The sequence below is a fragment of the Chaetodon auriga genome, chromosome 22 (assembly GCF_051107435.1).
Source record: "Chaetodon auriga isolate fChaAug3 chromosome 22, fChaAug3.hap1, whole genome shotgun sequence".
In the NCBI taxonomy this organism is placed as follows: Eukaryota; Metazoa; Chordata; class Actinopteri; order Chaetodontiformes; family Chaetodontidae; genus Chaetodon; species Chaetodon auriga.
In genome coordinates, this window is record NC_135095.1 from 551,311 (window position 1) to 577,500 (window position 26,190).

The 26,190-nt window shown below is 41.4% G+C and overlaps 1 protein-coding gene and 1 long non-coding RNA gene across 11 annotated transcripts in view; both read right to left on the reverse strand.

The window, feature by feature from the left end:
* Window positions 1-1,180: 1,180 nt before the first annotated feature.
* The window catches only part of LOC143314851 (pleckstrin homology domain-containing family A member 5-like), a 323,906-nt gene continuing 298,896 nt past the window's right edge, over window positions 1,181-26,190 (reverse strand). For 5 of the 10 annotated variants that reach the window (XM_076722096.1, XM_076722099.1, XM_076722098.1 and 2 more), the window contains 8 exons: window positions 23,224-23,418; window positions 18,320-18,455; window positions 17,360-17,481; window positions 16,373-16,564; window positions 15,976-16,095; window positions 12,662-12,807; window positions 11,639-11,796; window positions 1,181-3,567 (listed from right to left, as the gene is read on the reverse strand). In XM_076722096.1, the coding sequence (XP_076578211.1) occupies window positions 3,533-3,567; window positions 11,639-11,796; window positions 12,662-12,807; window positions 15,976-16,095; window positions 16,373-16,564; window positions 17,360-17,481; window positions 18,320-18,455; window positions 23,224-23,418 (1,104 nt within the window). In that variant the 3' untranslated portion in view covers window positions 1,181-3,532. The other 5 variants (XM_076722116.1, XM_076722102.1, XM_076722100.1 and 2 more) reach the window with 2 other exon arrangements.
* Window positions 4,743-11,629, reverse strand: LOC143314855 (uncharacterized). Its single transcript, XR_013075839.1, has 2 exons — window positions 5,238-11,629; window positions 4,743-5,067 (listed from the first exon to the last, which is right to left on the reverse strand). It is a non-coding gene; the product is annotated as an uncharacterized LOC143314855 (long non-coding RNA).

Genomic DNA, 26,190 nt, shown 5'->3' on the forward strand with positions numbered 1-26,190 from the left:
ACGGCCAAAAGTGCCTTCTGTAATGATCAAATTTCAGGTAAAGTAGGATACAAAATTGTTCCCACTGGATACTGTTGGTTACTGTTAGTAAGATAGTTAGTAAAATATGCATTTTCTTTGCAGGTCAACAACATTTCAGCAGAAATCTTTTTTTTTTTTTTTTTTTTTTCCATTAATTTTTGCCAAAATAATCTACAGATCCACTGGCCACCACTTTTTTCGTTTGCTCTTCATCGGCTTCATTGTCATGGAGATCTATCGGTCGTCATATTATTTCATCTACAGCGCTTTTTAGACCTTTTGTACATGTTGGCTAAAAGAAAAGCATGGAAATTCATTACTGATTTCAAAAATAGTTGATAAAACAATCACAACTCAAGATCCACTTACAAGCTTTTCCAGAACTTTCATCTAGCTCAAACATTTCAGTCATGTTCAGTCATTTTCTACAATTTCACACATCTTCATCACCAACATCTTGTTTTTCATATTTATTGTTTGCTTTTTGATCAATGTCATGTACCAGATCAGTGGAAGGTGCAGGCTGTAAGCGTAGTGGTTGCACTTTGACCCATTTTACATGACTCAGTGTTGTATCCTGTGTTTAGATGTACAAAGACACAATTATTGCTTTGTATATGGGCCCTTTACATATTTATGTAAACCGTAGGCCCATCCTGTATTTATGTTGTTAAAGTACTTTAAATTGTTACCAAACCAGAAAAGCGCTATATAAATACAGTCCATTTACCATTTAGTGCTGGTTGTTTACTCCATTAGTTCCCAACCTGGGGGGTCAGGACCTTCCTGGAGGCCCCAGAATAATCTGAATGGTCACCAAATTGTTAAAAAATCAAGAACTAAAAAAGAAAAAGAAAAAATCTACACAAAATTACGATGACATCTCTGACCTTTTCTTTCTTTTTGTGTAAAACACTGGATACTTTGACCTCCTCAGGTTTGAAAAAACCTAATGATACTATCTGAGAAAGAAATTCTTCTTTGTCCCCCATCAACCTGTGATGTGGGGTCTCAAGTATACTTGCATTCATTTTAAGGAGTCACAAGCTTAAAAGGTTGGTAACAACAGGTTTAGTCCAAGACGGTCAGATAAATGGACAGAAACAAAGATTAGAAACTAGATCTTAAAAGCAAAACAAAAAAGGCAAAAAGACAAACATGTTTTAAGAACTTCAACATTTATTTCACATGATATAAAACAGATGGAGTATGAACTTTTTGCAAATTGACTCTAATAATATTAATAATAACCTCTTATAGTTACATCTGTTCTTCTTTTCAGTGCGTACATAAATTATGCTATCTTGTTGTTTTTTTGTTGTTGTTGTTTTTTTCATACAGTTTATACAGCTCTTTTAAATTAATTTTATATCCTGGAGCTCCAAAGTCCTACTTATTGCTTTGTACATGTGCTATTTCTCTGATTCATCACCACAGAGGACAGATTCAAATGCAAAATGTCAAATGTGTGTCGTGTCCTCAGACTCTTTACTGTATATCTTCTAAGTAATGTACACCAAACAGACAGAAACAAAAAGAGACACAACTTCTGCAAAATACTTTGTTCTGTCAAAAAAGAGAAAAAACAAACAAACAAACAAACAAACAAACAAACAAAAACAGCAGCATGAAGTGGCACCTTGTTGAAGTAAAAACCTGCTTTTATATATATGTGTGTATATGTATATATACACACATATATATACACGCATATATATATACATACGTATATGTATCCAAGGACATTCTGTTGTGTAGCAGGTGCAAAAGATGTGATAATAGCACAATAAGTGAGGCTCCGGTCTCAAATCTACACAAAGAATCAAAAGCAGGTTAAAATCGAAGAGCATCGGTGGTCACTTCAGGGTTAAAGTAAAGCACTGCATGTGTGTCGAGTTTTGGTGCTTAGCCAATCTGCGGTGAGACTTCTCAAGTGCTCCTCTATACAGCCTTACAGTGGCCTCCACTCCGGCAACTCACAGTGGCCTCCACTCCGGCAACTCAGTAACAGTTAATATCCCCTCCTCCAGATCAGTGGAATATTCTAATAACTACTATGTTAAGATTACTTTAATACTTAGTAGGGTATCAAAACACCTGTATATTGATGTGTCTATGTATTTGGCAACACATTTCCATTGAGCTATATTACCTCCAAAACAAGTTGTACATACGGTGAAGATTGTGAAATGGTTTCACTCTATATATTTATAGTTGTAAAAGTATGAACTACAGCAGCAACAAAAAAAGACTGACACAACAGGACTGACAGTTTACCCTTTTTGCTGCATTTTGTCCACCCTGACAGGATAAAAGGATACAGGTAAGTCTAAAAGGCTGTCATTCTTCTCTAAAACTGAATTAGCACTGTCTGAAACTATCTTTCTCATATGCACAACTGAGTGCAACACCACAAGGAGAGACTCTCTGAAAGTGTTCTCACCATTTGTACATTTCATCTCGTCAAGACTACAAATACACACCAAAGACAGAATTGTTGGAGAGAGATCATTGAGGTGGTAGGATAGAGCTACGTTATGAGCATTGCCAAAACGCAGATGTCCTACATTCAATGCTGCGCCTGAATGCATCCTGTGGAGACACAGATGGAACACTGAAGCTGCTGCTGCTCTGCTAACATGATGTTGAGCTATGCCTCCTGTGTAGACACGGTTCATCCAAACTGCTCGTGCGGCCCACACATCAGACTGTGGTGGCACTGGGGAGCCAAGACGTGTTCATTTGTGTTATTGTGAACATGGAGCAGCGTGTTCCTGCCAAACAGCATTTGTGTTCAGGAAACATACCCTTAATACCCTTAAAACTCTACTGAATACATAGACAGTATAAACCCCACAAACATTTTTAAACAAGTTCAACCAATCTGAAAAGACACAAAACAGACACAAAGGTGGCTGAAAGAGACGTTGCTCCAGTTCTGTTCAATAAACACTCCTTTGAATTATAGACCTTGCAAGGCTGCCTGTTACCACACAGTTGGAGAGTCATTCAGAACAATGAAAAAGAGTTTGTTGTAATTATGAATGTGGCTAATCTTCTATAGAGGCAGACGTATTTTACAACTCTAAAAAACATTTCTGTGCTTGTCCAGGTATATTTCAGGTCAAATGGACAATTATTTGTTATTTTTTTTTAACAATTAAACCATTTCACAATGTAATTTTTACACAGAAATGTTTTGGGACAAAATATGACTCCATAGAATTGGTGGAATTGTCATTGCCCTCTGGGACATATCAGTAAGGACAGATCTAACAGCAGCTAAGATACAGTACATCTGCCTTTCCTTCTGTCTGGATGTGATGGCAGTTTGTTGTCAGTCTTTTAGCAGGACTGCCATCTTCTCAATCTCCAAGTGGGCATGTAACAGTAGTATAAAAGTAGTTCCATTGTCCCGTTGTAAACGCAGGAAGCCGTGGAGCATGCTCGTGCAGGCTGGCTACATTTGGGTTTCACAGGATGTCAGTGTGGATGTTGAGGCCAGCATCACTCACGTATCACTACTCACCAAGGTGAATGTCTGCGCTGCAAGGAGGAGAGGAGATTGAGGATGGAAATGAAAGTGAGTCAGAGATTCCACAGTGATGAGTACATGTTCAGTGGGTTTAGTCAGTTTTTACTTTTCCCTTTGCATTTCAATAAAAACAAAAACAAACAAACAAACAAACAAAAAAAAACACAACGTCAAGCTTAACCATTTAAAACTAACTACTCTTTTGGTGATGAATTAAATTACAGCAAAGGACTACTTGTGATTGTCAGGCCGTTGTTAAAAATTTAAACAGAGTATTCAAGGATTTATTGTACTATTAGACCGCCAGACTGCTTTGAAGGTACAGAGTTGTGCTTTTAAGCAATGATGAAAGCAGTACTGAGATTGTTTACTTAAGTAATAGCAATACAACAATGTAAAAATACAGTGTTAAAATCCTGCATTCAAAATCTTACATAAGAAAAGTATCACACAATTATCAGTTAAAATTTACTGTTCTTTAATTATCAAAAGGCAAAGTACTCAATATGAGATAAAATAAGATAATCCTTTATAAATCTCATCTTTATTTGTCTTGTTTTCCTTAATATATTCAGCATGATGGCCCCTCTCACTGTTATATTATTAGATGATTATTACAGATGTATGTATGCTGTATAAGAGCCCTTTTAATGCTGTAGCAGATGAAAGCTCATATTAACTACTTCAAAACTGTTGGGTAGTATAATTCATAACAATGTTTTCTCTTTCTTGCTTGACATACAATTTTAAGTTCAGTTTGGGCTCTCCTTTGTCGTATTTTATGCTTTTTAATAGGCCAAACATCTTCAATGGGAGACAAGTCAAGACTGCCTTCCCGATAAAAGAAGACCTGGTCAATGTTCCAACAGTTTGTAAACATGTTGCTGGCATCAAATTCAATCATCACATTCATTTTCTATTTACTTTATACACAGCATCCCAACTTTTTTGGAACAGGGTTGTTTATAATGTGCAGTTCATTTGCTGCATATCGTTCCCTCTCTCTGCCCTCTTTCCTGTCATGTCTTCAGCTATCTCTATCACAATAAAGGCGAAAAGCCCAGAAAAAAAATCTTGAATCTTGAAAATCTTGAACTCATTTGTTTCATTTAGCCTATGAAAATGCAAGCCTCCTTTAAATAGAAAACGCTAACGTTGATGAACAAAAAGAGTCACACACACTGTCTTCACCAAAATTAAATCACTGTTTTTATTTAGGCTTCAAAAGTTTTTTTTGTAAAAATGTAAAAAAAACAAAACAAAAAACATTTCATTTAATTGAGTTAACTACACTGCATTTTTTTTTAGTTTTTGCAGCTAAAACATAGTGTTCACTGTATGTTTCTACACTAGAATTTCTTTAGAAGGACTCTTTCCTGGAGCATAGTGACACCCTCAACTATTATCCCTACATCTTCTGGTGGACTGGAAGCATCTGCACCCTCATGTTTGATGATGTAGATCCCGATAACAGTCTTTTCCATATCGCTCCATGCATCGGAGTTTACATACTAAAAGACAGAAAAAAGGGAAAGACATTTCATTGAAATGTACATGCACAAAGCACTGTTCGCTTGTTTATTCAAAGTTTAATTTTGAACGTGTCGCATGCCCAAATTGCACCAAATCCCACACTGCATGTCCCACTAACACCGTTAAAAGAACAACTGGGACCTCTTACCAGATATTCTTTTATGAGTTTCTCTGGGTCTTCATTGAGATAAACAGCATGTGCTTTGAGGTTGCAAGCTCTCCTTTCGGCGATGGTGTTACTCTGCAAACCAGAAGAGGAAATATGACTGAACAACACTTCACTAACGTGTAAGTTAGACAGAAACACTCCACAAAAACAATTAAGTCATCAATGTCCACAGTAGAATTTTATAATTTATTTTACAGTACAAGCTGAATCAGGCACAAATCCATTGAAATGTATCCAAGTATGAGGCCACAGCACAACTCTTCTTATATATTTCTTATATTTTTAGTCAAAAGGGCTTTTACATTTTTGCAGTTTTGACAAAAGAATTGGAGTAAATATAGATTCCCATGGTTACATGATCAAAAAAGATTTTTCATTTATGGATCAGACAGACTAAAGTAAAAATACACCAGGTTACTGATGAAGGTCTCCATTTCAAATTCTAAACAGAACTTAGCTAGCTAACGTTGTGTTAATAATAATAATAATAAAACGTTATCTTCACAAAAAGTTAGCTCAGAGATTCGAGTGTTAATGTTACTACAAAACCCCCAAACCAGCCAGTACCAATTGTTTATATAAAATACATGTACATTACACCACCAGAAAAAGTTTTCTTACCGGTATTTCAAAGGATGATAATGGATTCCACCTGAATCAGCCAGCACGACATTCATTCATGGCGCACTTGGCAGCTGGGTGCTAGGTGAGTTGAATTTGTAACGGTGGTGTGCTGCACGGATGTATGGCAGTCATAGAGGGACAACCTACTTCACTTTTGGAACGACTTGTGTTTTACTTAAAAACGTTGCACTGACTCAACAAAAAGCCATTGTGTAAACCTGACAAGACACATTATTTCATTGAAACAGCAGAACTGACTCAATTAGACTTTGAAATATACATTTGTTGAATTCAATAAAAGAGGATTTATTAAAACCAACAACAATGAGATTTTGTTTTTTTGAGTGTGGTTCATCTGCTTCCTACCTACATACCTTTGGTGAATAAACAACTGCCAACCATCAGGTATGTGAGAAGATGGTCAGAGGAGTCCAGCATGGCACTGAGGGACCTCTTTGACAGCATTGACTGGGAAGTGTTGTGCAGTCCACATGGGGAGGACATCGACAGTTTGACAACCTGCATTACGGACTACATAAACTTCTGTGAGGAAAACACTGTGCCTACCAAAAAGGTACATTGTTTCCCAAACAACAAACCCTGGGTGTCCCTGGAACTGAAAGTCCTATTGAATGAAATGAAGAGAGTTTTTAGATCTGGGGAACAAAATGAGCTGAGAAGGGTGCAGAGGGAGCTGAAAAGAGAGATTGGGAATGGCAAGGACAGCTACAGGAGGAAGCTGGAGGAGCCCAAGGGAACAACGCCAGACAGGTTTGGAGAGGCCTGAAAACCATCTCAGGCCACAGCAGTGACAGCCCTGAATCTGGACACCAGGAATGGGCAAAAAAACTAGGTGGTCTGAAAAGAGAAAATTACCCAGTGAGCGGCAGTTGTGTGGACGAAAATGCCTTGTTGATGTCAGAGGTCAGAGGAGAATGGGCAGACTGGTTTGAGATGATAGAAAGGCAACAGTAACTCAAATAATCACTCGTTACACTTCTGTCAGCTAAGAACAGGAAACTGAGGCTACAATTCACACAGGCTCACCAAAATTGGACAATAGACGATTGGAAAAACGTTGTCTGGTCTTATGAGTTTCAATTCAAGCCGCAACATTCAGATGGTAGGGTCAGAATTTGGCATAAACAACATGAAAGCATGGATCCATCCTGCCTGTATCAACAGTTCAGGCTGGTGGTGGTGGTGTAATGGTGTGGGTGATATTTTCTAGGCACACTTTGGCCCCCTTAGTACCAATTGAGCATCATTTAAAGGCCACAGCCTACCTGAGTATTGTTACTGACCATGTCCGGCCCTTTGTGACCACAGTGTACCCATCTTCTGATGGCTACTTCCAGCAGGATAATGCACAATGTCACAAAGCTCAAATCATCTCAAACTGGTTTCTTGAACATGACAATGAGTTCACTGTACTCCACAATGGCCTCCACAGTCTCAATCCAATAGAGCACCTTTGGGATGTGGTGGAATGGGAGATTCGCATCATGGATGTGCAGCTGACAAATCTGCAGCAACTGTGTGATGCTATCATGTCAATACCAAAATCTCTGAGGAATGTTTCCAACACCTCGTTGAAAGTATGCCATGAAAAAGGGGGTCCAACCCGGTACTGGCAAGGTCTACCTAATAAAGTGGCCAGTGAGTGTATATATTTATCTACTGTGCAATAGTGCAAAACACTACACTTAATTATCTTACCTTACCCTGTGCAATTTTAAATTTTTTCCATTACCAGTATTGTTTTTTAATACCGGCTCCCTTTTTGAATAGAATGTGTATGTGTGTGTGTGTGTACACACACACACACACACACGTATATAGCTGATTTTTAAAATTTTGTATTCATTATTCTCTTCTATGTCTACCTTTACATTCCTCCTACTCTGCTATTCCTGTTACTTGCCTGTAACACCCACATTTCCACACAGGGGATGAATAAAGTTATATCTTATCTTACTGGAAAATTTTCAAAAATTGTTGTTTCCATGAGTCACTTACACACAAAAACATGAGAAAATTTGGTCTGTAATCAGATGTGACTGGAATTACTCCGGTTTGTCCAGGACATGTGAACTGGCACAAATTAGAGACTCTGCCCACAATCTAATTTTCATTGACTGAAAAGAAATGTAGGCTAAGCTGAGAGAAGCTTTTTTTTATTTGTATTTGTATTGTATTTTGTAATGTGTAGGTATTTAGATCTTTTAAAAGAAGATATTCATTCATCTTCTATACCGACTATACCTTTCAGGGTTGCGGGGCTGGAGCCTATCCCAGCTGTCAACGGGCGAGAGGCGGGGTACACCCTGAACCAATCGCCAGTCGATTGCAGGGCAACATATAGAGACAAACAACCATTCACACTCACACTCACACCTAAGGAGTCACCAATTAACCTAATGAGCATGTTTTTGGTCTGTGGGAGGAACCCAGAGTGCCCAGATAGAACCGACGCATACACGGGAAGAACATGCAAACTTCACACAGAAAGGCCCGCCTGAACCGGCCACCTTCTTGCTGTGAGGCACGCGCACTACCTGCTGTTCCACTGTGCCGCCCAGAAGACATTGAGATTGATATTGAAATAAATATACCAATACAAGTAGTATGTCTCTTGTTGCACTGGTTTCCCTTCTCTCTGGACATAAAGTGCAAAAATAGATATTGGAATGGTTTCCAATATTTTTTGAAGGTATAACCGAATGTTGTTTTTGGCCAATGTTGACAGCCCTAGTGCAAACCAGTTGTGTGGGATAGTGTCCAAAGAGATGGGGACACTGCCACAGCTGTGGAAAACATCCTGCGCGGTACCAGTGCCAAGGACTCCGCACCCTAAGGACCTCAACAGCTACAGGAGGTGGCACTGACATCACACCAGACGAAGACCCTGGAGAGAGGCTGGTCCTTGTCCATCTCTAGCCTGGGGTGGATGATGCTTTCATTTACCTCCTGCATGGATTCCTCTCTCACCTGGAAAAAGCTGGGCGCGCTGTGAGAGCACTGTTTTTTTTTTTTTTGTTTTTTTTTTCTCCAATGCCTTTAGGACCATGCTGCCCACACTTCTGAGGGGCAAGTTGGAGTGCACAGGGGTGGCCCACCATCTGACAACCTGGATCATGGACTACAGGACAGGACTGTTGTCTGCAGCACAAGGGCCCCACAGAGAACAGTCCTGGCTCCCTTCCTCTTCATTGCTTCCCATCATACTGCAGACTTCAAAAATAATTCATCTTACTGCCACCTGCAAAAGGTCTCTGATAACTCTGCAATTATTGTCATGTAAATGTGTTTTATCACAGATGGGGTGACAGGGAGTACACAGAACTGACCCAGGGATTTGTGGGTTGCTGCCATCTGAACAGCCTCCAGCTTAATGCATGGAAAATCAAAGAGCTGGTGGTAGACTTCCACAGGTGCACATCCAGGGAATGGACATTGAAATGGTGGAATCTTGCAAGTACCTAGTTGTTCATCTGAATAATAAACTGGACTGTACTGACTGTACTGAATGCAAGTGCACTATATAAAAATGGCCAGAGAAGAATGTGTCTGCTGACAAGATTTGGGTCTTTTGGGGTGCACGGGGACCTTAAGGACCTTTTTGGACTGTAGTGGCACCAGCCATCCTCTATGGAGTGGTCTGTTGGGGATGTGGCATCTCGACTGCTGACAGGAAGAGACTTAACGGCTTGGATAAGAATCCCTTTAAATTCCAGAATTATTATTTTTTTAAATATACATATTTATTTTTTCTTGGCCTTAAATAACCAGATCTGAGGGCATTGAATCAAAAAATGTTGCCATCAACCTTGTTAAAGACCAAAATGTGCAGGCCTGTAGTCAAGATTTTAGAAATACTGATTTCATATTCCCACTAGTAGTCCACAGTTCCTCAGAAGAAACCCACCAACCTTGAGTTTTGACTAGCTTTGACCACACTCGAAAATCTTAGAATTTTAAAAAATGCATTCCTTTAATTGGCCAATTATATTATCTATAAATTTGAATAAAGTTGAGACATCAAAAGTCATATTCTACCAGGGGCGGCTGGCCGATAGAGGGCGCTAGGGCGCCGCCCCCTCTGTCTCACATCATGTAGAATCACACAGCCCTTCCTTTAATAAAACGTTTTTTAAAATGACTTTGACAAGTATATTCTATGCTTTAAAAAGGCAAAATGAATAATATAGTCTGAAGTGAGTTACTAAAATGTAAAATCTGCACTAAATAGTCAGATTAGAAATGTCTTGCGTTGTCTACAGTTGCTAACAGCTGACATACTGTATATCCGGCCATGGGGCGCACACATCTTTCCCCATTGACTCCCGTTAGAACTTTGACATGCGCAGTTCGTTCCTCTTCAATACAAGAGATAGCAGACAGCGGGGCGCAGGCTGACTGCGCCCTCTGATCGCTATACACACCACCGGCCATGGGGTGGCAGCAGAGAGCGAGCGGTTTGTTCACCCGCGAGCCTGTAATTAAAACTGCCAAGCGAGTGACGTTGAGCGCAGAGTGTCGGAGTAATTAGTAAACAAGATTATTACCTAGTCGAAAAAGGAGAAACTGAAGAGAGGAGAAACTAAGAGTGAAGGAGCTCGGACCTGACCGGCAGGACGTCTTAATTAGACAGCAGTCCGAAGACAGAGGGAGGAGATATACTCGCTCTTTTTCACGGAGCTGGTATGAGAAGACGTCTTGGCTAACTGGATGTAGTGAGGCTGGTGCTTTATTTTGCCTCTCTTGCCTGCTTTTCCAAACCAAGGGAACTGATCATGTGATCAAGCACTTTTGGCTTAAAGCCTAATGGTTTCAGTTATTTTCTTAAGACAAAGTGACAATTTTTTGTTGCTTTGATAGTCTTAAATATGAGGTAATTTGCTGTGTTTTCATTGTCATTTAAGGTTGTTAATATAAATGTTAGCTAACGGAAGCACTTTGGGCTTTAAGCCTGATGGTTTGATTGTTTTTTTTAAACAAAACGTCCAGTGTTTGTTGGTTTCATCCGTATGTATTTGCTGTTTTTTTTTTTTCCTTTTTTTTTATTTGAGTATGTAAATATAAATATGTTGTTCCAAACAATTAACTGGACAGAAGAAACACTTGGTACTCTTGGAAGCTGTGAAAATGAATTGTTTCTCTTTTTACTTTTGAAGTAAAAAATATATTTATACATTCTTGGTTTGTTTAATGATGGAAAAGGAGATTTTAAGGGTTTGTGTGTGCCAATTATATCTTATCTGGAGCCAAACATATCAAACACTGAGATAAATTCAAATTCACTAACTGGTAACAATCACCTGCATTTAACTGTCTATTTGTAAACATAATATACATTAATTCTTGTTGTCCGACGTTGCCAACTCCGATTTTGGTTTTGGTAAATTAAGTGCACCCCCCCCCCCCCCCCCCCCCAAGACAAAAATTCACCAGCTACCACTGTATTTTACACTCTACACCACTCTACATTAATTTACTAATTTATACAGTATTTTGAATGATCTGAACATTCATACATTTGAACATGAATCTTAGCTATGGCCCAACAACATCCAACAGTGTCAAAACATCTTCGACTGCAAAAATGAGATTTTGAAAATGGCAGCTAATTTCAATGCTGGTGAGGCAAGTGCAATAGAAGTTTGAGTTAACATGAAATGTTGTCTTAGTTTTCGACAGACACAGAAGCTTTGAAGATCACATGTGCAGTGGTGATAGAGGGAGTCCTCACTTACAAGCCAACATGTTGTTGCTGTGTTTCTTGTTGTCTGCTGTCAGCTGGTTGGAAGAATCAAGGCTCTTCTCCGGCTTCTGCTCTTTGATTTGCTGTGTCACATCTGGTCTCTCCTCCCTCAGCTCTGGGCTTGACATCTCAGGCTCAGGAGTATGGAAGCTACAATAAGCAGAATGGGTCACTCTCTGACTCTAAAGCAAAAGGAGACTACTATTGATAGGACAAGAAATCTTGAGAATGAGTATAATCTATTTCCATAATGTTTTGTATCCTTGAGATCCATTTACCCTTGCTCCACAGATTTAGCACTCAATCTGCAGCTTCACTAATGCTGGGATCAGACTACATGATATTTTTGTCTTTGATGATGGTCACCATGTCAGATCTGATGATCACAGTGCCATAAACTCTTTCCGTATTTTGGTCAGATGATTGGCAACACTACACGTATTATCCCAACCAAACATGGCACATCTTATTTCACAATGAATGGATGCAATGGATGAAGCAACTGTCAACCATGGTGACCGTAGCATTGTGGAAGCACATGCTGGCGGTCTTGTGCAGTGAAAGAAAAAACAAAGAAAAAATGACTGTGGATGACCCCTTAGGTGGCATGGAGAGAACAGTATGTGCTGTCAATACTTCAAACAGAACCTGAGGTAATGAATATTTAAACATTACATAGATAGCAGCAACCTCAGCTCCCTTGTCTTCGTCTTTGCCATGTGTGACCTGACCCAGTGCTATGGAACATGTTATGTTGTCACACACAGTCAAGACAGAAAAATTATGACATGCTACACTTGTTGTCGAGGTATCGTGGGGTGACCCAGATGTTGGTTGTTTAGCATGTCAGACTACACAGGTATAGACACCTGATTGTTGTTCATAATCACTGGTAATTCATCAGTCATGACAAAATCGTCTCAAAAACATGTAGTCTGATCCTAGCATAAGGAACACTAGTTTCTAGCTCCAAAAACATCTCAGACTCTGTCCACATAGGCACACAGGCACACACCTGTTTTCTGTGGTGGTGTTTGTTGGTGAGCTGGTCAGATCTTGCTCTTTGCTTTCCTCATCGTCAAAAGGCTTAAAGTTTACAACCTCCACACACTGAGGCTCTGTACCCGGGTCCAGAACCACTACCCTCTGGCTTTCACACAGCTGGAAAACACACACACACACACACGCACGCGCGCACACACACACACAAACACACACACACACACACACACACACACACACACACAGTTTATTCAGAAAATGGAAAGCTTAGCATGCTTTGCATGGCCGTTATGTGCTGGGAAGTATATATGAAGAGCAGTATTGGTACAAGGAATTAGTTCCGTTGTCCTGATTCAAAGCAAACTGTAACTCCTCCTTTTTTTAAATGATAGTAATAAAAACTGTGCTTCCAAGTGTGCTGTCAGTGTCAGAAAGACTTAAATTTTGGCAAACAATGAAATATAAATATAAGCACATTTAATGTCTGACAACAAAGGTGAGCTTGTGAATAAGTAATAAATATAAATCAAGTGAGAACAAAAGAGAAAAGAAATACATGAGGAAACAAATCACTTCAGAAAACTAATGAGCAAATGGATGAGAAAACAGAAAAAAAAAAAAAAACTAAAAAAGTAACAAACAAAACAATGACTGAGTGTCTTTTTCTGTATCTACCGTAAAATGAGGGGTAGTGTGTGCACAGTCTTGGGGCTCTATTTTCGTCCCTGCCACTGGCGGAGCGTAGGGTGCGCACCCCGCCCAGTGGTGTTTTCGTGCAGCGCAGGCGGGCGCGCAGCGCACTTGGTTTTTTGGTAAACCGAGGCGCACAGAGGTACGCCAGGATGGGCGTTGTGGCGCAGTAGGGGGAGGTGTCGGCAGGATCAGCCGGCGGATTTGGATTTTCGGTCCATTTCGGTCCATGTCAGCGGCGTAAAAGTGCGCTGAAAGCTCGCCACCCCAGACCTGGTCAACTCTGTGCGCCAGTGGCACGCCGTCGCCCCCCCCCCTCACATCATGTAGAATCACACAGCCCTTCCTTTAATAAAACGTTTTTTAAAATGACTTTGACAAGTATATTCTATGCTTTAAAAAGGCAAAATGAATAATATAGTCTGAAGTGAGTTACTAAAATGTAAAATCTGCACTAAATAGTCAGATTAGAAATGTCCTGCGTTGTCTACAGTTGCTAACAGCTGACATATATCCGGCCATGGGGCGCACACATCTTTCCCGATTGACTCCCGTTAGAACTTTGACATGCGCAGTTCGTTCCTCTTCAATACAAGAGATAACAGACAGCGGGGCGCAGGCTGACTGCGCCCTCTGATCGCTATACACACCACCGGCCATGGGGTGGCAGCAGAGAGCGAGCAGTTTGTTCACCCGCGAGCCTGTAATTAAAACTGCCAAGCGAGTGACGTTGAGCGCAGAGTGTCGGAGTAATTAGTAAACAAGATTATTAGCTTGTCGAAAAAGGAGAACTGTCTATTTGTAAACATAATATACATTAATTCTTGTTGTCCGGCGTTGCCAACTCCGATTTTGGTTTTGGTAAATTAAGTGCGCCCCCCCCCCCCCATGCTTAATGGTCACTCAACCTGACCAAATGTACACAGGTGAAACAGGGATGCAAACTAATCAATCATCCTAGAGAGCATATATACTGCATCTATCTCAGAGCATTCGAGAGACAGAGAGAGACAGACACACGAAAAAACGTAAGTGATGATTGTTGTCCGCTATTACCCATGTCATTTCATTCCAAATACAAATGTTATCATTGTAATGCTTAATGTTATCTACAAAGATGGAGTACATCACTGCTTTGAGGAGGATGAGGAGGAGGAAGAGGAGGCCGAGGTTTTACCATCTAAGGACCTCATATTTAGACATGAGTGAGCACGAATGCATGTGGGCCACGAGAATAATGCCTTCAACACTGTAGGCTATGCAATTTTCTTTAATCATCTAGTCTTTTGCATGTCACAGGAACAAATTACATCTGCCGAAGGAGGTTGTCAACGTGGTAGCGTGCATCGTGGCCTCTGATGTGCATCCTGGCTATGCTCTCCCGGTCGCGGTAAGGGTGACAGCTGCTCTGACCTTCTACGCCACCGGGTCTTTTCAACATACCATGGTCTCGGTGGTGGGGATCAGTCAGTTTGCTGTCTGCTCGGCACCAGGGGTGTGTCCTTCACCATGCCTTCGGTGCCTGCTGCTCAAGGTAAAAAAGGGCCTTTCTGTGTGGGGTTTGCATGTTCTCCCCGTGTTCACCTGGGGTATCCTCCGTAAAATACACCTCCACTAAAAACATGCAAGAAGATCACCACCTGACCAATGGTGACAGCGGAGGAAGGACAACCAGGATGGGTGAAATGCGGAAGACAAATTTCACCTTCGTGCGCAGTGTTCTGCATGTGCATGATGTGTGACAATAAAGCCTGATTCTTCTTCTTCTTCTTCTTCAGTTTCCTCCAGTTTAGTCCGACATGCAAATGAGCACATCATTTTCCCTGTAACACCTGAGAGCCAGCTGGAAACTAAGCGAGGGTTCTCGTTGAAATTTGGATTCCCCAGGGTCCTGGGAGCAATCGACTGCACTCATGTACAGTTGCGCACCCCAGAGACCCAAGCCTACATTTATGTGAACCGAAGGGGGGTCCATTCCATCAATATCCAGGTGATCTGTGACTCAAATTGCCAGGTGACAAACATGTATGCCAATACCACTGCGCGGGGTGTGCACCCTACGCTCCGCCAGTGGCGGGGACGAAAGTAGAGCCCAAGGACAGCAGTTTGACCCTTTCAAGACATGTGATTCAGACAGAGGTAACTTTTACATGAACTGCTTTTGACGAACTGAGACTGAGCTATCCTGAAAGGAATCAACTTAAAATGGCCTATTTTTAGGATAATTCAACTGATTTTAATTTCTTTGTGGATATTAGTTATAAGACATGCATTTATACTCTTTCTCACTCTGATTGTTTCATCTTGTGCTGCTGCAGCTGTTAATCTGACAGGATATAGTTCAGACTTGCTTTGCCCTGAAAGTGATATGAGTAAGATATGGAAATGTTAGTAGATCCAAAATACAGAGATTGCTGGCGTGACTTTTATTTTTAAGTGATTAGTAAGTAAAGTATTTTTGATAATAAAAAAAGTATAAAATAACACCAGATTTATCCTAATGGCATCTCAAGTCATTCAATGTTTAAAGCAAACTGCTTGAAAAAAGAAATGAGTAGAAGCTATAACAGGAATTGATTGAATGACAAATGCATATACTGTATATCTGCCCTGGCTGTGCAGAATTGTGTACAGTACCTCATTATTTACGCTGTTGGTCTCAGCCTGCAGCTCCTCCACACTCTGCAGGGTCATGTCCCTGTCCTGCTGCACTTCCTCACACTTGTCATTTTTCAACTCCTCTGCCCTCTGCACCTCCTAGAGATTGAAATGAAATCATGTACAGAGCAGCTTGTATAGTCATCATCAGAATTGTGCATGAGGCCTTACACCTTATTCATGATGACATATCATGCAGTGCAGTACAGTGCATATATAAAGATTACATAAACACCCTTTTATTTGATTAGTAGCTTAACACTGATCAAAAAACTGCAAAGTGCAGGGTTGAAATCAGTGAATAAAAAGTTGTATTACTTACACTTGGGCATAAGAATGGTGCATTTGCAGGAAATAAAAGATCATAAAATATCACCTGCAGGATAACAAAAGGGGTGTCCTTGCTAAAGGAAGGTGAATGGGATGGGGCTTCTCTCTTCTTCTCTCTGAGTGATGCAGCCTGCTGATTTCTCCTCATCCTCTCCAACTGCTCTTCCACACTCATCCTCGTTCTGCCCACCTCTCGCTCCCCAAATCCCGTCTGATCTACTGCACTCCTGGGACGGGCCTGTACAGGACAAGACTCAGTGTTTTGATTATTTTTTTTATTTTTTATTTTTTTGCATTTGAATGACTATTTTTTGGCCTAATTTTGCTTCACAAGCCTTTCATTCAGAGTAAAGGGACCTCAGAAAGTAATTGATGAATGTCAGTGAAATCTGCTGTAACTGTCCAGACAATGATTCCTGACTGCCTGACCTTTCAAATTGACAAAATTGTCAATATGTATGGGCTTTTGACTTTGGGCTTGTTTTTAAATCAGAGGGTGACTTTATGATATATGGATGTATGAGGATGCATGCCTCATATCTGTGGTGTGCCAGTGCAGTGCGGGTGAGTGTGGGCATATCAGCCACAAGACGATGTGGTCAGCATGAGCAAGTAAAGTCTGGTCATTAAAGCTGCAGTGGGTAAGATTGAGAGATTGGAAACAAGCTAGCTCTGCCCAGCCGCTACATCACAGTCGCTAACATACTGTATGTGCTGCTGATTCTGAATCTGATTCAGAAAGAGAGGGGTTATGACTGTTGTTGTTGTTGAGACACTAAAAGACTAATGTTTCCTAGAGCAAGTACACTGCCTGCTCTGAATCAGAATGTCAGATAAAGCGACATGTCTTTATAAATGTATTAATAAAAGATATGTATCTCCTTGTTGGTGGGACAGAGTAAAAATCTAAAGAGTTCTGACTCAAATTAAACCCCGACTGATTCTGCCACATGGGCTGAATTGGAATTGCACTGCATTGCATTGCATTCCATCCACACAAGTTTTTGTCTTTGATGCCAAGGGAAAAACCTACAGATCTGGATTCAGGCTTCTTAGTCTTCCTCAGGGTCACATAGGAGGCGATGGTGGAGGACTCAGGAGGGCTCATGGGGGATTTGGTCCTGGGAGGAACGATGCCCACTGGGTAGGGAGGCACTGTTGGATAGATGCCAGGGAACGCGGCCACTCACACATTAGCAAACACACTAAAGTCAGGGTAATTGCCCATGTTAGTGGCTGAAAATGTATTCAAGTTCCATTTCACTAAGATGCAAAACATTTTACAATAAGGTGAACAAAAACAGAATTTAAAGGAAATCTTTGAAATAAACTGTTCAGCAACACAATGTGTTTTGATTCCAGCAGTTTGAGCTTAGTAAAGTTTTTTAAATAAATTACAATTTTACATATCTTCCAACTCTCGTCTGGGTCAAATTTAGAGGTAGCAATCAAGACGAAGATATTTTCTTCAAAGACAATTAAAGAAGAATAAGACTTTAGCAAAAGAAGCTTAATGACATCATATTGGAAAACAGATTTATCAGCAGCTGTTTCCTTGTTAGCGAGGAAATCAGGAAATCATGAAAGCAGGTGTTTTCTGCCCAACCAAAGCAAAAAAAAGCTGATATTGAAAAGTAAAGAAAGTGAGACATTTTGTGTGTCAGAAGTTTTAGCAGGGGTCCACAACTTCAGAAATTCTGAAATTCCACAAATATCTTTGAAATTATGTTCAGATATTTACAAAATCACCTTGTTTTTTTAATTTAATTTAATTTTTTTTTAAACACACTTATATTGTGGCTTCTTTTTTACTTTTACTTGTTGTTTGATTATAAACAAGTTCACAGTTTTAAGAGATATCACAATAAGGCATGTCCTGCCACTAGACTGGAGAACAGAGCAGATGAACAGTGAATGTATTACCTGTTTTTAAAATTAAAAACACAGACTGGGCATAAAAGTATCAACTTTATGAGATTGAGTCTATGAGCACCTTTTGAGGCTGTAGTGTCTTTACTCTCAGTCAAGGTCTCTGTCTTGTCTTTTTCCTCAACGTTGGCCTCATCCACTTCCTCCTTCACTGTGGTCAGCTCAGGCTCACTCTTATACAGCCGGTAGTCTGGAGCTTGCTGTTACGGAGAGGGGAGAGATTAGTCAGGGTCAGAATACACACCATGTAGCAGCAGTCATGCATACACACAAATCCACTTATTAAAGTAGCATAACTGTTAATTCCAACTCATTATTGCCATTATTGCATACTTAACACTGAAACAGGAACCTTTCCAATTTCTTTTACCAGTGACTGGTGATTTCTTATAATCCTACCTAACCATTGCTCAGAGATCTTAGTCTCTTTCTGCCATTTAAATTTGTCAGGCTGGTTGAACCATTAAAAAGCAATTGTTCTTCATGTACAATACAAAACATTTTTTTTGCAAACCCATCATACAAAATGCTTATAGGTCCTCTTTACTTTTTGTAAAGAGGACCTATAAGCAAGAAAAAACATTCAAACCATTGAGTAGTCCTCTCAATTGTTCTGAATCAAACTTTTGTGGCAGGCAGTTTCAAACTTTTGAACTGTTGTGTACATGGAAATTGAATGGCTTATAATCAGAAATCAGAAATCAGAAAAAGCTTTATTTCCAAGTACAATTTTACACATACGAGGAATTTGTTGTGGTGAAGTTGGTGTATGACACATCTACTAAAAAATAAGAGTACAAAATATAACAATATAAATATATATACACAAGTCTGTTTTTTGTTTGTTTCTTATTTTCCGGAGACACAGTCTGTTTTTTCAGAAAGAAGTCCAAGCTGAGCATTTATGTAACGCATAGAGTTGTATCTATGTCAATGTGACAAGATGAGGCAGAGGTGGAATGTGAAGAGTGTCAGGGGGGGTTCCGGGCCTTATTGATAAGGCTGACAGCAGACGGGAAAAAACTGTTCTTGTGGCATGAGGTTTTGGTCCTGATGGACCGCAGCCTCCTGCCAGAGGGGAATGACTCAAAGAGTTTGTGTCTGGGGTGAGAGGGATCAGCCACAATCTTTTCTGCACGCCTCAGGGTCCTGGAGGCGGTCAGGTCCTGGAGAGATGGGAGATTGCAGCCAATCACCTTCTCTGCAGACCGAATGACACGCTGCAGTCTGCCCTTGTCCTTGGCGGTGGCAGCAGCATACCAGATGGTGATGGAGGAGGTGAGGATGGACTCAATGATGGCTGTGTAGAAGTGCACCATCATTGTCTTTGGCAGGCTGAATTTCTTCAGCTGCTGTAGGAAGTACATCCTCTGCTGTGCTTTCTTGATGAGGGAGCTGATGTTCGGCTCCCACTTGAGGTCCTGGGAGATGATAGTTCCCAGGAAGCAGAAAGACTCCACAGTGTCAATAGTGGAGTCACAGAGGGTGATGGGGGCAGGTGAGGCTGAGTTCTTCCTGTTGTCCACAACCATCTCCACTGTCTTTAGAGCGTTGAGCTCAAGGTTGTTCTGGTTGCACCAGGTCACCAGATGGTCAGCCTCCCACCTGTAGGTGGACTCGTCGCCATCAGAGATGAGTCCGATGAGGGTGGTGTCATCCGCAAACTTCAGGAGCTTGACAGACTGGTGGTGCAGCTGTGTACAGGGAGAAGAGCAGAGGAGAGAGAACACAGCCCTGGGGGGATCCGATGCTGATGGTCTATATGAAGCTTTCTTAAAATAACTAAAGAGTGAATGTCCTTACATTGAAGATTTGGGTCATTTCTTATTGCTGTTTTGGGTGAATGTGGGGTATCTCCCAAAAGTCAGCTTTGTGGGCCTAAGAAAATGCTTTATGAGCTTTAGAGGTTTAAGAATTTTCTCAGCCCACATAGTACAAAACAGGCTTTCATGAGAAATTAGTTTGATCTTTTATTGGGAGTATATGGCAGGTTAGCACCACTGCAAGGGGAAAAGAAACAGTTGTTTCATGGTATCCTGACACTATCCTAGGATAGTGTATACTACCTTTTACAACTTTTTGTGTTTTTAAGAGACTGTAAGCAAAATCCCATGGTGGAAAGCATGAAATTAAATAAAAGTAATTCTAAAAAAAAGGTCAAAATACAGAACCAGTCTTTGGACACACCTTGTCATCCAATGTTTTTTCTTTATTTTTATGATTTTCTACAGTGTAAGTTAAGACATCAAAACCATGAAAGAATGAATGGAATTAGTAAACAAAAAAGTGTTGAGAAGCCAGATTGTTCCTCACCCTCATACAAGACTCCAGCAATTATCTTCGCTGCCTTCTTGGTATCGACCCTGCCTGCGTCAGGAGTCTGCCTGACTAGACAACAGGAGCCATCCTGGGATGAAGTACTTCATGCCCCCAGGTTGGCCTCAAACAGGCCACAGCTCCACAGCACTCCCCTACCCCAAGCTGCACACCTAACCTGTCCACCGTGCCACCTGAATCCCACAAGTACTGAGGGGTTTTAAGCAAAGCCAAAGCCACCTCTCTGCCTCCTCATTGTCTGTATGACTGTGCCATTGACCTACAGCCTGGCACGTCTCCACCAAAGGGGCGCTTGTACTCACTGTCATCTCCAGAGAGAGAGTCAGTGGAGAACTACAATAATGACTCTCACTCTCTCTCTCAGGCATCATCTGACCATCATCTTCGCCAGCGGGGGCAGGGTTCTTCTTCGTGGGTAAAAAGGCTGGGACACTGAGGCTATGTATCAACCACAGGGGTCTGAATTACATCACCATCAAGAATTGCTATCCACTCCCACTCATCTCCTCTGCCTTCAAGCTGCTCCAAGGGGCCACAATCTTCACAAAATTAGATCTCCGCAATGCCTATCACCTGGTTCACATTCAGGAGGGAGATGAATGGAAGATGGTCCTCAACACCCCCACAGATCACTATGAGTATCTGGTGATGCCTTTTGGACTAACCAACGCCCCAGCAGTGTTTCAGGCCCTGGTAAAAAACGTTCTCAAAGATGTGCTAAATCGCTATGTGTTCATCTACCTGGATGAGATCCTGATCTTCTCCCGGTCCTGTGAAGAACACATCCACCACATCCAAAAAGTCCTGCAGCGCCTCCTGGTGAACTCGCTCTTCATGAAGGTTGAGAAGAGGTAATTCAACTGGACTGACCATAAGAACCTGGAAGACATCTGCACGGCTCAGAGATTAAACTCCAGGCAAGCCAGGTGGTCACTGTTTTTCACCAGCTTCAGCTTCTCCCTGTCCTCCTGGCCCTGATCCCGTGACATCAAACTTGATGCCTTGTCTTGCTAGTTCCAGGAGAGGGAGACGAAGGCATCGGGGACACCATATATCTTGCCTGCTTCCTGTCTGATAGCCCCCGTCACCTGGGAGATTGAGGAAGGGTGAGGTCTGCCGTGGATGGCCAGGCTGGGCCCAGCAGCTGCCCACAGGACTGTTTGTTTGTTCCTTGAACTCTGCACTCTGATGCCCTGGGATCACTCCTCACCTGTCACCCAGGAATCCAGTAGACACAAGACGTTCTCATCCACCCCAGTAGTGGACCATTTCAGCAAAATGGCTCAAGCCCCCATCTGCCAAGGAGACCATGGAGCTGCTTCTGCAACATGTCATCCGTCTCCACATTCCGCATTTCCTGGGTCAAACTGGTATCGGAGAGCCCACTCATGCCTGTGGAACCTCCACCTCCGCCTCCTTGAGTCATTCAAGGTGGCCCCTATGCTGTTCACTGTCTGCTGCGCTCCCGCCATAGGGGTAGAGGCCTACAGTACTTAGTTGACTGGAAGGAATACGGACCAGAGGAGAGGTCTTGGGTCTCTGCTCGTCACATTCTCAATCACAGGCTCATCACTCGCTTCCAAAAGCAGCACCTGGATCAGCCCACCAGAACCCCTGCACCCTCTAGAGGGAGACGTCCAAGAACTATCACGACACCCCCGTTGGACTCAGATGAAGAGGAACCGCCGTTGGACCAGGATGGATCCAACTCTGATGAGGAATCATCAGAATCAAATCCATCAAACTCTGTGATGAAACTATCTATTATGATGACCAGGAAAGGAAGACCAAGAGTTACCTCTGCTGCAACTCTCAGAAATAGCTGAGTTGGCACTAATACCACACTATAATATAGAATCAATGCTGAAATGGTAAACTTTCGAGTTCTGGGATAACATCTTGAAGTCAGCATGAGGAATTTGTACTCTTTTGTCCAATAGTTGAAGAGGCAAAAAAGAAACAAGAGAGGAGTTGCAGAGAAGGCAAGATGCAAGTAAAGAAGACAGACTGATTTGGGCTTGTCTTATGTAAAAACAACAAAAACAAAGCAAAACAAAAACAAAAATGGCTTGGAGGTACAGCCACTGCAGTATTAAAATAAATAGCTGTTGGCATCCAGAACATTCTCTCGGAACCATTCATGGTTTACTGAGAAGCTATTTACCAGAGTGTTTTTATAGCACCAATAAGTGTATTGCAGTATTGCCGCATAATTATCTTTTGCTATAAAGAAACTTTCACTGTACACACACAAAGTAGAATGTAAAACACACTCAAAACACAAGTGTAAACCCAAAGAGTGAAATATCTGATAAACTCATGTTCGGACCAGAATGGCTCTGAATGTGAACCTGGGAGTGACGTGACAGCTGGATGGAGCATCGTTTGCAGGAGTAAAAAGAAAGACTGAAATTAATCATATGTATCCAAAATGGGACTTGAGTCTCCTCAGTGTCAGTAGGGTGCAGTTGAGAAGTGAAACAGATGAAAATTAATGTAAAAATGGTTGTTAGCACACAGAATCTTCAGAAATGACACTTTCAGATGCAGCTGTTCTGTGTGCTAATGGATGGTGGTCAAAGATGGAGGGAACAGACATGGGAGGATATGAAGGTTTTCAGTGGTTCTTACACTGTGTGCTCCGTCCCTGGAGCTGGCTTTGCGATCCTCATGGCGGTGAGTGTGGGGAGGCAGGCGGCCACCAGGATGTGAGTGGTGGGGGGGCACGTGAGGGGGGCACTTTGATGAGTCGTAGTACTGGGGAAGGGGTGGGCGGGGAGGCACGCCGTCGTCCTTGAGAGGACTGAGTGGTAGCAGCGTCACTGCCTGTTGACAGTTAATACAGCTGGTCTGATTCCAAGGAAATCATGGGGTACTACTGGACTCAGGGTTTCCGCCAGAAAAGTTTTCAGGCCCGGCAGCCAAGTGTCTTTTTTGTTTGGGGGGGAGGGGTGCATAGTGAAACTTAGAGGAGTGGCTTCTTGATTAAATAAGAATAGTTGGTCCACCTTAAAGGTCAGCGCACTTTAAGTGAGCCTGTGTACAAAACATTGGTAACTTCAGGCCTAACCCCTTTCATGTTAATCTAGATGTTGGACTCTTTACTGAAGTTTGTATGAGTCACTAACTAAAGAGAGTCAGGTTTTCAAATCACTCAAGTCACAGAGTCAGTCACCCAGATCTTGGTGAATCCCCCACTGGCCCTGGTGCCCATGGAGCATGCATATCATCTTGTAAACGCTCAAATGTTGACAGACCAAATAATAGTGAATAATAGTAAAACCAGTAATTTTGTGTTGGTGGTAATGAAAAAAAAATTATCCACTGTTTCACAGTAACTCCTTTTGCCATGACTGTAGAAATCTTCATGGGTAGATCCGTACGACCCAAGACCCAACCCATACGTTTAATACAGTCAAGTGGGTCCAGGTTGGAACCCATTCTATTACAGAACAAGACAGATGAGATACCCAAGTGCATCAGAAAAGACCTGGCCATGATCAGACAGCTCCAATCTTGACAGAAGTGCTGTGTGTGTGTGTGTGTGTGTGTGTGTGTGTGTGTGTGTGTGTGTGTGTGTGTAGTAACATGCAACACTGAAACATAAGGATGACAAAATCAAGAAGGTGAAAAAAGCACAAGAGTCACAACAGACTCATCTCAGAGAGCACAGATGATAACAAATTAGCAATGCTGACGTTAGCAGCCATGGCAATGTAAAGCTATTGTTATCATAGTTGAAAAGGACAGTCAAAGTTGTCTTTGTTAAGCTGAATGCAACAACTGCAAAGGTGATGCTAAATGGTTTTGTGATTACCATTACTTAATTAATTACTGTTACAGCAAATAGACTTTTAAGATGACATAATGAGTGGAGTAGCCATGCGGTTTCTATCAGCAAGAGAGGAATAACTGACTCTGGAAGTATTTCACCAATTTTCTTGACAAAGAGGATAGATCATGTGTTACTTTCAGGCACAGAACAGAAGGCTTCTAATGTTACATTAGGTAAGACACAAAGTTTTGTCTGATAACTTGTAAATAAATGTTAACTTGTTAATAGTAATCAGCTGTGAAATTCCAATAGGGGTCCATGTTTCCAACCAAGGTCTATGTCTGACACTTCTCAGTTGGTCAAGAGTCCAGCTCTCAGCTTTCAAATAGAGAAGGGTTTAGTTCAGTTCCAAGAAGTATATTTGATGGTCTTTTTGGGTTTGTTTACAAATTTTTGGACCCATGAAGACCTCTTCTTGATTGTCTGTAAGAAAAAAGGTTTTTGGGTCCCTTTTGGACTAGAAAGTTGTAACTACACAGTTTGACTACTATGTCAGATTGATATAGTTGACAGCTAAGTATCAGGTCAAAAGTTCCACCCACTGCCAGTTTCCACTGTTTGACACAAGTAGAGTGAGTTATTGAAGTTGAAGTGTTTACTTTTAAATCTCTGACTCTCTTTCTCTCTCTCTTACACACACACACACACACACACACACACACACACACACACACACACACAGTGATACCTTTGATAATAACATGATGTTGATGGAAAGAAAAAACAACTCAGATGCCAGAATTGTATGTAGTTCATCTTCAAAAAATGCAGCAGTGACGCATTTTTTGATTTAATGACTAAATAATTTGCAAGAGAAACATATTAGTATATTCTGAATACTGTCTACACGGTCACAGGCAGGACTGGGGCTGGGAAAGCGAGTATCGAATGAGTGAGTGATTAGTGCAACCTGAGTTAGACCTTAAGCTTAGGGCAGGGAGTGAGCTCTGGGTGGAGAGAGCAAGTGCTGGGTTGATACAAACACCAAAGTGACTGCTTTTCTCACAGGGTGAGAATAAAAATACAATAGGGTGAGAAAATTAATACAGTAATTAACTTGATAAATTTCCACAAATACAGTTATAATATAATATAAAAGTTGGACAATAGTGTCAGTCACACTTAGCCTCTCCTCATCTTAGCAATTTGTACTTGCTAGAATTAGGTAGGATGGATGAGTCAGTGAATGAGCTAGTGGAAACAACGACATGTTGCTCCCATGTCAGTAAAAAGAGTTGTTCGCACATTGCTATTTTAATCAGCGCACAGCAAGCAAGACAGTACTTGGCTTTGGTCTTGAGGAGTTGTAGTACCGACAAATTCTGTTATTACCATAACGTTACTGCTAACTTCATACTCGCTGTCACACACACTCATTTTCTCTCTTCAAACTGCACACTTGCCAACATTACACAAACAACCTTTGCAATTATTCCTTAAAAGAGTTTCTTTTTATTTGTATAACACAAGCCCAGCGGGGAGTCAACTTAGGCCCTGTGGGCCACCGGGCTTTCAATACACTGGCGGAAACCCTGTGGATTGTGCTTCTGGTAGAGAGTTGTAAGCAGGGCATGAACTGTGTCTGCTGTTCGGTGCTGAGCTGTAAGAAAACAGTGGTTTTATCAGAGATTCTTTACTAAAAACAGCTGCCAGTTGTTTCTGCTGGAATTTAGGCTGATGAGAGCTGTCAGAGTGAACTCAAACAGTTAAACTACGGGCTGTAAAACCAAAACAAAGATTCCAGAATGCTTCGTAGAGCTGAC